Source organism: Tamandua tetradactyla, chromosome 6 (genome assembly GCF_023851605.1).
Source record: "Tamandua tetradactyla isolate mTamTet1 chromosome 6, mTamTet1.pri, whole genome shotgun sequence".
NCBI lineage: Eukaryota > Metazoa > Chordata > Mammalia > Pilosa > Myrmecophagidae > Tamandua > Tamandua tetradactyla.
Window position 1 is genome coordinate 58,129,850 of NC_135332.1, and position 14,711 is coordinate 58,144,560.

General features: G+C 39.5%; 1 protein-coding gene across 8 annotated transcripts in view; it reads right to left on the reverse strand.

Annotated features, from left to right (window-relative positions):
• Positions 1-14,711, reverse strand: part of ZZEF1 (zinc finger ZZ-type and EF-hand domain containing 1) — a 170,255-nt gene that overhangs the window by 136,749 nt on the left and 18,795 nt on the right. For all 8 annotated transcript variants that reach the window (XM_077165584.1, XM_077165586.1, XM_077165583.1 and 5 more), the window contains exons 3-6: positions 14,316-14,510; positions 3,911-4,082; positions 2,715-2,914; positions 1,083-1,293 (exon numbers count right to left, since the gene is read on the reverse strand). In XM_077165584.1, coding sequence (XP_077021699.1) covers positions 1,083-1,293; positions 2,715-2,914; positions 3,911-4,082; positions 14,316-14,510 — 778 coding nt within the window. The remainder of the gene's footprint in view (positions 1-1,082; positions 1,294-2,714; positions 2,915-3,910; positions 4,083-14,315; positions 14,511-14,711) is intronic.

Here is a 14,711-nt window from a genome sequence, read left to right on the forward strand (position 1 = left end):
CCTGATGTTGATGGTTGTAGAAGAATGTTCTTGTTTCTAGGAAATACACACTAAAGTACTGGGGGATGATGGGACATCAGGTTGGGAAATCACTCTTAAACGACTTAGGAAGAAAGAAAAGTTCTTTGCATTGCATGTGCAGTGTTTGTCTAAGCTTGAAATTGTTTAAAAAAAAATTTTTTTTTTTTAACGGGAAGGGAGCCCCATGATCAAATATTACCCTTCAGACCTGGCATTGCCAGCAGTGTTATTTGCTGAAAAGTTTTACTTAATAGCACCAACAAATCTCAAAAACATCTAGAGAAGAAAACATTAACAATATCTTTTTGTGTGATACTTTGATAGCCTAAACTAACACAGTCTATTATCAATTACTGAATCTATATACAATATTAATAGTCCATTTATATTGATGCTAGTTATTTTGCCGTATATGTTACCATTTGGCTTTTTGCCCTAATAGTTTTTGAAAGAAAATTTTCAAAAGTGTTCTACATTTAAAAATAAATCTGTTTAGTATTCTCAGAAAGATTTCACTGGTTAGTGAAAAGAGCCCTGAACCTGGAGTCCAGAGACCTACTTTCAAACTGATCCACCTCTGCCTACTTGTGTGACCTTGGGGAAGGATATTATTTCCTCACCTATAACACAGGGATAATTTTTTCAGGTATATTTCAAAATATAAGTAGGTAAAATAATATACAATATCTGAAAGTACTTTATCCAGTATAAAGTGCTACATAAATGTGAGCAACTATTTCCCAATGGACAAGAAACAGGAGCAGCACGTATGATACCCGCACAAGACTGGTGCACTTAGTGAGCTGGTGACACGGGAGGTAGCTGGAGGAACTGTGCAAGGAAAAGTGGGAAGAATGGGCACTTTCTAAAAGTCTATGAAGTCAGAACATCAAAGAAAGCAGCAGCATGAAACTGGAAGGTACAAGTAGGAAACAAAAGGGGAACCAACACTGAGCTTTTTACCACATCATGATGATAGATGGCTGCTCAGTAACATTCCCAAAAGTATTACCAAAGAATGAGAGGACTTGACTGGGGCTGGAAAACAGAGAATGACTTACTGGGTATTGTGCAGTACTGTCTGGACAAAAGCTGGATTTGTCTCCATGGAAGCCGTCACCAGGGATGTCAGCAGAGACCAATACCATATAGCAGAGGCATCTGAGACAGAGACCCCAGACTTCTTCACTCTCTGAAAGCCAACAGCCCTCAGACCATGAATTCTAGTGTCACATCCATCACTAAGACAACGCTTTATGTTAATCTGGACATCTGTCAAGCACAAACAAGAAATTCAGTAGTGAATTAACATCTTTACTTCAGCAAATAAATGCTAGGCTTCAAACTAAAAGCAAAATAGCAGTTTACATTTTGAAAAGAGAATTCTAAAGATACACTCCGATGACAAAAATAATGTATGCAATGGAACAAGTGAAAAATAGATTTTTCAGAAACGTGTTGCCCAATCTAGTAAGTATTAAGAAAAATGTGTGAAATTAAGGGTGGTGTAAATCTTGAAATCACAAAGATTCCTAGGAATTTATGAGTATTGAAAATTAACACAAAGAGCATAAAAAATCCTGATTAAATGCATAAGAAAATTTCTAGATTTTTTTCCTAGAGTTCTGAAACCTGCATTGAGTTGTAAAACAGTAGCTGGATCATGAGGAGTTGTGAGAATTTTTTTAATAATCGAGTCCAAATAGATGACATATACATAACTCACTTTTAAGTGGTGTGTCAGAATTTCTTATTTGGTTTGAAGAGGAGGTGAAAAGTTAAAAACGACACAACTTAGAGAAAAGACCACCATAGTATAAGGCAAGAAGCTTCTATTCTACAAGCTTAATTACTTTTTTTGCCTAGGGTGAGACACAAAGACTCCACCTCCCTAGGCCTCAGTTCCTTTGAACAATGTAAGAACACTTTTTTGGCCCAGGAAAGCATTAGAAGAAATGACACAAAACATGAAGCATTCCAGCTCCCTGAACGAAATAAGCCTGGAAAGAAATATTTCCAAAATGCTACATGTGAAGCAAGGTTATAATAGCGGAAAATTGGAAACAACCTAAATGTTCAATAATAAGGTTTGGTTAAAATTAAAGCATATTCTTACAACACTAAATAAAAGTGTACATGAATATATGATAGGAAAACACGTTTTTAAGTAGATTACAAATTAACATACATAGAATATTACCATTTTTGCAAAAGATATGTCCAGATATATATATACAGACAGATGTATTTTTTGGGAAAAAAATGTGTATATGTGTGTGTGCGTGTGTGAACACATACATACATAAGTACACAAACTTGAGGGAAAAAAAAGCTCTAGAAAATCCACACCAAGGTATCCAGAGTGACAATCCTTAAGTAGTGGAATTTTGAGTAATTTGTTTATCTATATTTTTCTAATTGTCCAGTAAGAAAACAAGAATAAAATATTTATAATTAAAAAAAAGACTCTACTGCTTTTTTATAATTTTTAAATGCACTGACTAGATATAATGAGTACTTGTGTGTCCATCACGAGAAGCAAATCAAATCTCGAAAGAAAACTAACAGCTTCTCCATTTGAGAGGTCCTCCTAGGACAAAGCTTATACAAAGAAAGTGCTAAAAAACATTACTTTTCTTTCTTCCCTCCCACCTCCTTAGCTAGAAGGGCAGGATGCATCTTGGCTGACTCACAGAGCTGACTGATGTTGGCATTCTCCAGCAGCGTCACGTAGCCAGTGATGTTGCTGGGGATGTGCACATCTCGGACTTCCTGAAGATCACTGGCGCTTCTCCCCACAGCTACTGTCACCTGCTGCGGCATGTAGCTCTGGTCAGTGGCAGCCACAGCAATGGATAGGTGCCGAAGCACAACATCTGGCTTCATTTTTAATCTGGAAACATAAAGACCAGACTATAAATGTTTTTATAGATTGGGAGCTGGCAGAGTATACAAGTCTCATCTCAAAGATCTTATATTTAATATACCCAAAGACTGATTCTCTCAACAGCAACTAGCTTGAAATGCTAGTCATTAGTTTCAAAGTACCTATGATATTCTTCAATCCCTAAAAAGGAGTTTCAATTAAAGATTAATTGATAATCTGAAGCTACTAGACAAGCATGAAAATACAGTATGTACTTCCTAATGAAATCTCTTTACCTGGCAAGAAATAAATCCCAAACTGCATCCAAATTTTCTATCTTGAGTACCAAGAACTAAGTATATTCCCTCATCTATAAATTGGATAGATGGCTGAAGGTCAAAATATATATTTCAAAAGAAAACAAGACAATTATTTCTATCTTCCACCAACTGAATTTAGCCCATTTTCAAAAGGGACAGGTAAAAATTTTAGTTTCAGAACTTCTGGAAATGCCAGTTTACTGTCATCAATTTCACTCAAGGGTTCCGAATCACACAATCCCCTCTTCTAAACTGGCCAACTCAGTTTCATACAATAGAGTTTAAAAATGTGTAGAAAGATTTTAAAAAGTAAAACCACACCTCATATAAGAAAAGTATTTGTCCCTCGTGATACTAAATTTCCTGAGAAACTAGTGAAAAACATCTGAAATCAGTATCATAAAATATTAGTCAATGCTATTTCCTCCTTTAATTCTTTATGCTCCAAATAAAGAATTTATCCATGTTTATGAAACTGTGAACTAGGTATATAATTTTACATGATTCTTTTGACATGATTCTTTTAAGAATCGATTCTTAAAGCATCTTCACAGGACTTATGATAAGAAAAATACTGGGCAGTTAAGTATAAAACATTCCAAATTTAAAAAAATACATTTTTTTAAAACATTAATAGGCTATGAAAAAGAAAGCAGGTAATTTCCTTGGACTTTCACTCGAGATTTGATGTCATAACACCCACCGAATCCAATGGGAGCGGGCACTGCCATCCGACTGCCAGTAAGATGATGTTTCTCCATTTGTCATCTTGTCAATGTCTGCAGGGTTGGACGATGTTTCGATATAAGCATAGCACTTTGCTACTGACTTGAGCTTATCCATCTCTGGGCTTCTAGTTAGATCTCCAGGACTTTCTGTAGGAAAAACCAGCATTTATCATATGACATCTCTTTCACCAGAAAAAAAAGTCATTTAAAATATCTAACAGGAATATGCTTGGCACATTGGTCCAAGAAAAATTAATATGCCTTAAAATCTGCTTCCATGCCCATGATAAAAAAAAAAGTCTGCTTCCAAAGATCACATATAAAGCAGAAATTGGGAAAGGACTGCCCCATTATTTTATTATAGTACAATACTTCAATTGCTAATATATTTGTAAATGCCAAGAGAAGAAAATGGTGTATTATACTTTGAATCTACATTTATTTATGAATGAAATTTTGTAAGGCACTTATGTTTCAAAGTGTGGCCCAGTTGTACCCTTTTCCATTTTCTACTGGATCAGTAATCTTATCAATTCATGTATTTTATATACATTATAACACATACAGCATACAGACATACAATAGCCAATATTAGTATGAGCTGGGAAGTGTTCTGTGCATTGTCTATGTATTAATTCATTGCACAGATGAAGAATCTAAGACAGAGAATTAAGTAATTGCCCAAGGTCAGAATTAGTAAAAATAATTGAGTTAGTTGTAATATCTTAACGAATATTTTTGTTTCCTGGAATGTCATTTGTCTTTTAACTTTGTTTCTGATATTTTTTGCTTGTATGGAACTACATTTTCATTGATATTTATTAATCTCTTCTTTTGTAGTTTCTAGATTTCATGTCTTACTTAAAAAGGCATTCCCATATCAGGATTTTTATAAAGTAGAATTATTTTCTTCTGGAACTGTTATAGATTCCTTTTTATTTGAACTTTTTGATTATCTGAAACTTATTTCAGTGAATAGAATGGGTAAAAATTTAGGGTTTTTTTTCCCCAAACGGCTTACCAGTTGCCCTAATCCACTTGTTACAATATTCCCACGTGTATTTGGGTCTATATCTGAACACTATTACATTCCATGGGCCTGTCTATTCATATTATCGATTTTTACTGCCATCACTAAGTGAACCTGTAGTGGCTTCCCTCATGTATTCAACAAATACTCTATTAAAGCACCTACTATGTGCATTCAATGCAAGCTAAGGTCTATAGTCAACAGTAACATTGTAATACGCTTCCACTGAATGCAACAAAGGTATTATGCCAAAACTAAATGTCAACAGGTGGGGAGCATGGGAGAGGGGTATGGATTCCTTGTGGAAGAAAAGGAAATGTCTTCAGACAGATTATGGTGGTGAAGGTCTGTCTGCATATCTAGGTTGGATTGCATGACATGTGAATAAAACTGTTTAAAGATGAACAGAGAGGGGTGTACGGGTGGTTCAGTGGTCAAATGCTCGCCTTCCATGAGGGAGACCTGGGTTTGATTCCCGGACCATGTACCAAAAAAAAAAAAAAAAACCAAAAACAACGAGAGAGTGCCTGCCCAATGAAAAAAAAAAAAGAAAAGAAAAAAGAACAGAGAGAAACAAGTGCTAGAGAAAATGTAGAGAAAGAGATGTAACTATTCACTGTCAGTAGGGAAACTGAGAGGTACAGTCCCTTCGGAGGGTAGTGTGGTGGTTCCACAGGAGTATAGGGGTAGGGTTGCCATACGTATTAGGGTTTTCTAGAGAAACAGAATCAACAGGAAATATTCATAAATATAAAATTTATAAACGTGTTCTCATGTAACCGTGGGAACGCAGAATCCAAAATCTGTAGGGCAGGCTGTGAAGCTGACGATTCTAATGGAGGGTCTAGATGAACTCTACAGGAGAAGCTTGCCAGCCGAGGCAGGAGAGCCTGTTTTTTCTCCTTAAAAGCTTCCAGTGATTAGATTAAGCACCACTCCTTGCAGAAGACACTCCCCTGGCTGATTACAAATGGAATCAGCTGTGGATGCAGCCGACGTGATCATTTAATTCTATGAAATGTCCTCATAGCAACAGACAAGCCAGCACTTGCCCAACCAAATAAACAGGTACCACCACTTCGTCAAATTGACGCATGAACCTGACCATGACAGTCCACCCCTTGTCAACTTGGCAGCCATGCCCAGCACCTTAAACCATACCTAATTTCTAAATAAAAAACAATAAAACACACATTTTTTCTTTCACTTAACAATACTCAACTGTCTTACATATAACAAAAACACATTAAAAATCTCCAGAATAGGGTGCAAGCCCTTGGGTAATATTCATTCTTAAACTTGATATCTTACAACTTAAATAGTATAACATGAAAACATGAAAAAAAACATGAACAGTCCTCTTCTGTAACTGATCACGTGGTTGTCGTTCATATTTATCTCTACCTTCTTCTACTACCCATTCCCTGTTCCTTTACCCTCAGCAAGCACTTCAGCTGGCCGTGGTTCTTCGCCTGGTGGGGTGACCCAAACCTTCATTCCTGAAGTTTCAGAGCCATTGCCCATCCTGCCTGGATTAGGTTGTTGCAGTTTTCCATTGATTTTAATCACAGGGCATGGCAGAACTAAAAGACGCCCTAGGGGATCTCCTATATTTCAGGAAAACTCTTCTTTACCTCCATTGCGTAGTTGCAGTCCTACTTCCCCCTGATAGCCAGGGTCAATCACCCCAGCCAATAATGCAATCCACTTCTTGGCTTGTTGATCCAGGGACATGAGTAGCCCAAAGTGACTAGGTGGCAGTCTTAGATTCCAGTTCAATGGAATCATTGTTGTTTCTCCTGGTGGAAGCACTCCCTCTTTTGGAACTAATCCTGTAGACCAGCAGAGCTCAGGGTTGCAGGGACAGGAAGCAAAAATTTTCCTAGTGGATCGCTAGGAGTAATAGTGAGTGCTGCCACTCCCATTTCCACCCCTTGGTTCCTGGACTACGGGAGAAACAGTATCATACAGCAGATGCTGATTCAGAGCATACACAGCTTCCTGGAGAACATTACCCCAGTCCTTTAAGGTACTGTCACCTAGACGGCACCATAATTGAGTTTTCAAAAGCCATTCCACTATTCTATCAATCCAGCTGCTTCTGGATGATGGGGAACATGGTAAGACCAGAGAATTCCATGAGCATGTGCCCATTCCCGCACTTCATTTGCTGTGAAGTGTGTTCCCTGATCAGAAGCAATGCTGTGTGGAATACCACGACGATGGACACAGCATTCTGTAAGCCCATAGATGGTAGTTTAGCAGAAGCATTGCGTGCAGGGAAAGCAAACCCATATCCAGAGTATGTGTCTATTCCAGTTAGAACAAATCGCTGCCACTTCCATGAAGGGAGTGGTCCAATATGATCAACATGCCACCATGTAGCTGGTCACCTCAGGGAATGGTGCCATATCGGGGGCTGAGTGTGGGTCACTGCTGCTGGCAGATTGGGCACTCAGCTGTGGCTATAGACAGGTCAGCCTTGATGAGTGGAAGTCCATGTTGCTGAGCCCATGTATAACTGCCATCCCTACCACCATGACCACTTTGTTCATGAGCCCATTGGGCAATGACAGGAGTTGCTGGGGAAAGAGGCTGACTGGTATCCACAGAACAGGTCATCTTATTCACTTGAATATTAAAACTTTCCTCTGCTAAAGTCACCCTCTAGTGTGCATTCACATGGACACAAATATGTTCATGTTTTTAGCCCACTCAAAAATGTCTATCCACATACCTCTTCTCCAGACCTCTTTGTCAGCAATTTTCCAATTATGGTCTTTCCAAGTCCCTAACCATCCAGCCAAACCATTAACAACAGCCCATGAGTGAATATACAAACGCACCTCTGGCCAGTTTCTCCTTCCAAGCAAAATAAAAACCAGGGGCACTGCTCGAAATTCTGCCCACTGGGAGCATTTCCCTTCACCACTGTCCTTCAGGGACATGCCAGAAAGGGTACAGTTGTAGTGCTGCAGCTACAATATGCAGGGTGGTACCTGCATATTGTGCTGAACCATCTGTAAACCAGGCCCAAGTTTTCTCTTCCTCAGTCAATTCACTGTTAAGGAACTCCCCAGGAGGCCACAGTTCTGGTCTTGGAAAGAGAAAGTAATGTAGCAAGAATGGAGACCATGGGCATTTGGGCCATTTCTTCATGTAACTTACCTGTGCCTTCAGGACCTGCTCTGGCCCTATCTCTTATATACCATTTCCATTTTACAATAGAGTGCTGCTGCGCATGCCCAACTTTATGGCTTGGTAGGTCAGACAACACCCAGATCATGATAGGCAACTCAGGTCTCATGGTAACTTGGTGGCCCAAGGTTAAGCATTCAGTCTTTACTAAGGCCCAGTAGCAGGCTAAAAGCTGTTTCTCAAAAGGAAAGTAGTTATCTGCAGCAGATGGTAAGGCTGTGCTCCAAAATCCTAAGGGTCTGCATTGTGACTCTCCTGTAGGGGCCTGCCAAAGGCTCCAAGCAGCATCTCTATTTGCAACTGACACTTTCAGCACCATTGGATTTGCTGGATCATATGGTCCAAGTGGCAGAGTAGCTTTTACAGCAGCCTGGACCTGTCACAGAACCTCCTCCTGTTCAGGTCCTCACTCAAAATTCGCAGCTTTCCTGGTCACTCGATAAATGGGCTGGAGTACCACACCCAAATGAGGAATATGTTGTTGCCAAAATCCAAAGAGACCAACTAGGCATTGTGTCTCTTTTTTGGTTCTAGGAGGGACCAGATACAGCAACTTATCCTTCACTTTAGAAGGAATATCACGACATGTCCCACACCACTGAACACCTAGAAATTTCACTGAGATAGAAGGCCCTTGTATTTTTGTTGGATTTATTTCCCATCCTCTGACACGCAAATGTCTTACCAGTAAGTGCAGAGTAGTTGCTACTTCTTGCTCACTAGGTTTAATCAACACGATATCATCAATATAATGGACCAGTGCGATGCCTTGAGGGAGGGAGAAATGATCAAGGTCCCTGAGGACAAGATTATGATACAGGGCTGGAGAGCTGATATACCCCTGAGGTAGGACAAGGAAAGTATATCGCTGTCCTTGCCAGCTGAAAGCAAACTGTTTCTGGTGGTCCTTACTAACAGCTATTGAGAAAAAAGCATTTGCCAGATCAATAGCTGCATACCAGGTATATATGGGTACCAGGGAATGTATTGATTTCCTCAAGCAATGATACCACATCCAGAACAGCAGCTGCAATTGGAACTACCACCTGGTTGAGCTTACGATAATCCACTGTCACCCTCAAAGAACCATCTGTTTTCTGCACAGGCCAAATAGGAGAGTTGAATGGGGATGTGGTGGGAATCGCCACCCCTGCATCCTTCAAGTCCTTCAGAGTGGCAGTAATCTCTGCAATCCCTCCAAGAATCCAGGATTGCTTCTGCTTTACTATTTTGCTAGGTAGGGGCAGTTCTAGCGGCTTCCACTTGGCCTTTCCCACCACAACAGCCCTCACTGCACGAGTTAGAGAGCCAATGTGGTAATTTTGCCAATTGCTCAGTATGTCTATTCAAACTATACATTCTGAAAGTGGGGAAATAACTACAGAATGTGTTCAGGGTCCCACTGGACCCACTGTGAGATGGACCTGAGCTAAAATTCCATTGATCACCTGGCCTCCATTAACCCCCACTCTGACTGGTAGACCAGAGTTACGTTTTGGGTCCCCTGGAATTAATGTTACTTCTGAACGAGTGTCTAATAATCCCCCAAATATTTGATCATTTCCTTTTCCCCAATGCACAGTTACCCTGGTAAAAGGCCATCAGTCTCCTTGGGAAAGGCTTGGAGGAAGATTAACAGTATAAATTTGTGGCAGTATAACAGGGTTCTCCCCCAAAGGGACCAGGCCTTCCCTTCATTCAAGGGGCTCTGGGTCTGTTAACTGTCTCAAGTCTGGAAATTGATTAAGGGGCCGTAACTCTGTGTTTTTGTAATTTAGGTTAGACTTCTGTTCATTTGACCTAGAACTCTTTTGTTTATACAGCTCAAACAAGAATTTAGTAGACTGCTTATCCATTGCATTTCTAGGTACCCCATGATTTACTAGACAATGCCACAAATCTCTGCAAATCAGATTATTTTGACTCCTGCTCTGAGTTTGCTGTCAATTGTAATAGCCACATCTAGTCTTGTCTTTGGTGATTAAGTGCTGCCACCTGGCTTCTGCCAACTCCGGATCCCATCACCTCCATTGTGTTTAAGGATTCCAGCTCAGTGACAGAAGTTTCCACAGTAATATCTGACCTACAGAGAAGTGCAATTACAGAGCTCTTCAGGGATGATCGTGCTAGTCTCACAAATTTATTTCTCACTGTTCTAGTAAAAGGTGCATCCTCTGGACATTCCTGGGGTGTAAGATCAGGCTATGCAGGATAAATCCACTCTAACATTCCAATCTCTCTAAGGTTCTGGATCCCCTCATCTACATTATACCAGGGCATTTCTACCTCAGGTAATATCAGCCACCTTTTGATCCATGTTTCAACCAACTGTCCAAACAAACTGTTAATGTCTTTTCTGATCCCTCGAGCTATAACATTGAATGTAGAATCTCTGCTTAGTGGACCCTTATCAATAAATTCAGCCTGATCCAGCCTTATATTCCTCCCACCATTATCCCACACCCTTAAAATCCATTACCACACATATTCCCCTGATTTCTGTCTATATAAATCGGAAAACTCACACAGTTCTTTTGGAATATAATGTACCTCCTCATGTGTGATACTTTGTACCTCACCTTTAGGGGCCTGTTGGGACTTTAGTTTAGTTATAAGTCTGGAAGAAACGAGTGGTGGTGGGGCTGGGTCATAAAAAGAATTAGAAATACCTTCCAAGCCATTTGCTTCAGGGCATTCATTTGCAGTTTCATCTGGTGAAACAGGATTAACCACTCTAGAGCTAATCCCTTCAGGCTGAAGTTGGGTGGCCAACTCCTCAGGCAGGCTGGAGGTGGGGCGGCTATGTCCTCAGAGCAGACTATTACAGGGTTATCTAGAGAAAATTCAGCATGACCTAGGGTTTCAACCTTGCCCTGACATCATTATCAATCCATACGATGCCATCCCATTTTTCAGGGTCCTACTCCTTTCCAATCTATGCCTTCACTTCAACAGCAGACACCATGCAAGACTGAGATTTCAGTTTACATTGTGAAGTTGCTACTCTAACAATACAATTCTGAGTCTGATTTCAGAGCTCTCAAGTCTACAGCTACAGGAAATAAGATTTTCCTTCAGGACACTCATAGAAACTTCTACATCTGTCAGATGGCACTTAAGCTTCTCATTTGAAGCCTTAAACCCATCCCTCTCACTTATTAATGTATCCTGTGTATCTAACAACAACCAGCCAACATCTCTATACCTCCTATTTCCACAAAACTCCGTAAAGATGTCAAAAACATTATCCCCCAGAGTCTGGCTTCATACAAGCAAAGCATTCGAAGAATCAAATGGTGATATTCTGACTATCTCTTTTGCCAACTCACTCCATGGATTGGCAGTGTCATTCTGATTATGGGAATCAGAGTCCTTAGTGCCTTTGAGTCCAGACAGCGTAGAAAACCATTCATAAAAACTCATTTCTAAGATTCTGTTTCTTAAGAACTACTCCTGGTATCAAGTTGCATTAGTTAGGGTCCTCTAGAGAAACAGAATCAACAGGAAATATTCATAAATATAAAATTTATAAAAGTAACCACGGGAACATAGAGTTCAAAATCTGTAGGGTAGGCTGTGAAGCTAACGATTCTGATGGAGGGTCTGGATGAACTCCATAGGAGAGGCTCCCTGGCTGAGGCAGGAAGAGAGCCTGTCTCTTCTGAATCCTCCTTAAAAGTCTTCCGGTGATTAGATTAAGCATCACTCACTGCAGAAGATCACTCCTCTTGGTTGATTACAAATGGAATCAGCTGTGAATACAACCAATGTGATCATGATTTAATTCTATGAAATGTTTTCATAGCAACAAACAGGCCAGCACTTGCCCAACCAGACAAACAAGTATCACTACTTGGCCAAGTTGACATATAAACCTGACCATGACACCACATGATCCTGCAACCCCGTTGCTCAGTGTAGACCTGGAGGAACTGAGAGTGGGGGTGTGAATGGACATTTACACACTGGTGTTTATGGCAGCAGTGTTCGCAATTCACGATGGATGGAGGTGGCCTAAGGGTATAATGACTCAGGAAGGGGAGGTGGAACTGTGGTGTACACACACAAGAGACTAAGAGGCTGCAAGAAGAAATGAAGTTGTGAGGCATGCAATTAGGTGAATGAACCTTAAGGACAGTATGTTGAATGACTGGCAAAAACAAAAAGACAAATATTGTCAGTCTCACTTATAAGGACTAACGATAATATACAAACTCAGAGAACTAAAGTCAAGTGCATGGATTATCAGGTTGGGGCCTATTGTAAAGTTTCCTAGATTGTAAACTCTTACAGCAGTCACATATATTCAGAGTTGTAACTGTTATTTCTAAATTCTGAGATACTGAGTTATTTGTATACAACATAGTCATTCCCTGAAACTTTGGGTATTTATGTGACACCTGAGTCTCAGGATTAGAGCTCTGAAGCTATGACAGTCAGCATTACCCCATACAGGAACTGTTTAAAAAGCTGAAAAAGGGATCAGACTTCAACTAGAGATATGAATGAAGCTGATTTGGATAGGACTGGGGTAGATCAGAATATGGGGTAAAGGATGATATCGTTCATATTTTAAAACTTCAAATTCTGTGTGAGGCCAACGGAAGAGATGTTTGGTTGGTGCAAAATTTATATTTTGGGTAGCGTACTACCTAATTTAACTTATAAGGTCAGTTTAGTTGAACACCATAAGTACATGGAATCTTGAATAGGGCATGAGATTTTGTTGGTTTGTACAGGTTAGTGTGATGCCCTGATATATTCCAGAGTAATTTAGGCAGTGAATAAAGAAGTATTTGAAAAGGTCCCTTGGCTGACTGAGGAGAAAATATCCAACTTCTTTATTTGGGGAATTTCTGATATTCTCGCAAGCAGTGGGGACAACCAAATCAACACACTGAGCCTTCAATTTTGGAGTTTGCCTCTATGAAACTTAATCCTGCAAAGGACAGGTTAAGCCTACTGATAATTATGCCTGTCATCCCTAAAGAACCTCTCTTGCTGCTCAGACGTGGCCTTTCTAAGTCAACTCGGCAGGTGAACTCACTGCCCTCCTCTCTACATGGGACCTGACTCCTAAGGCTGTAAATCTCCCTGGCAATGTAGGACAGAAGTACTGGGATTTGCCAGGACCAAGCATCACGGGATTGAGAAAGCTATCTTGACCAAAAGGGGGAAGAGAAAAATGAGATAAAAATAAAGTTACAGTGGCTGAGAGATTTCAAACAGAGTTGAGAGGTTATCCTGGAAATGCATAAGAGGTTATTATTATGCATTTTATAGATATCCTTTTTTAGTTTATGGTATATTGGAGTGGTTGGAGGGAAGTACCTGAAACTGTTGAACTTTGTTCCTGTAACCTTGATTCTTGAAGATGACTGTGTACACTATGATTTTTACAGTGTTACTGTGTGATTTTGAAACCTTGTATCTGATGTTCCTTTTATCCAGGATATGGACAAATAAGTATAAAAATATGGATAAAAAATAAATAAATAATAGGAGAAATAAGGGGTAAAATAAATCGGGTAGATTGAAATACTAGTGGTCAATAAAAAAGAGGGGTAAGGGGTGTGGAATGTATGAGTTTTTTCTTTTTATTTCTTTTCCTAGAGTGATGCAAATGATCTTAAAATGATCATGATATTGTAAGCCACTGATTAAACACTATGTATGGATTGCATATGTGTGAAAATTTGTCAATAAAAATATTTTTTTTAAAAAAAGAACCCTACTATTTGCTACCTACAGATGCAAAGGACAAGGAAGTGTGAACAAGACAAATTTCATGCAGGCAAAGGGAGACATACAAAATACAAGTAAATAAATAATGCTACAATTGCAGACAGTTATAAGTGCTATTTAGACTTTTAAATCTGCAAAGTGATAGTGACCAAGAGTGGAGGATGGTGGTAAGGGGCATTACAGAGAACAGTCAAGAAAGGCCTCCCTGCAGTCACATCTGAGTAGAGACCTGAATGATGAGAAAAACCAGTCATGTTAAAAAAAAAAAGATCACAGGGACCCATTCTTATGTTACAAATTGGTCACTGCTGTATTTTCAGAAATAAATGCAGGGAGAAGGATTAATAAATACTATATTTAAATGAAAGGATGGTAAAGTATTTTCAGGAAAAAACCCATATACATACCCTTTTCTTTTTGCACAAGTTGATCCAGAGACTCCTTTAAAACAGAAGACCTCATGGTGCACATATTATTGCAGTGGTCCAGCATTGGGTAAGGTATCACTGTGCTAGGGATTCGATTACGATGCAGGAAACGCAGTATCATTGAAGAGTGAATGTCCAGGCCCTCTTTTAGCTCTGAAAATATGTCTATGAAACCTAAGGAGACAAAATCCATGTTTGTATTTGGAACACACCATAATAGTTTCTATATCCCCTGCTTGGTGGCTTATCTAAGTTGGCTGAATTAACAATAGGAATTTCAGCCTTAATCATTTAAAAATGTTTTTAAGAAATGAACAATTACTGATCTCAACTTAAAAATTAATTCACTTTAGATGCCTTAGAATAATGATTATT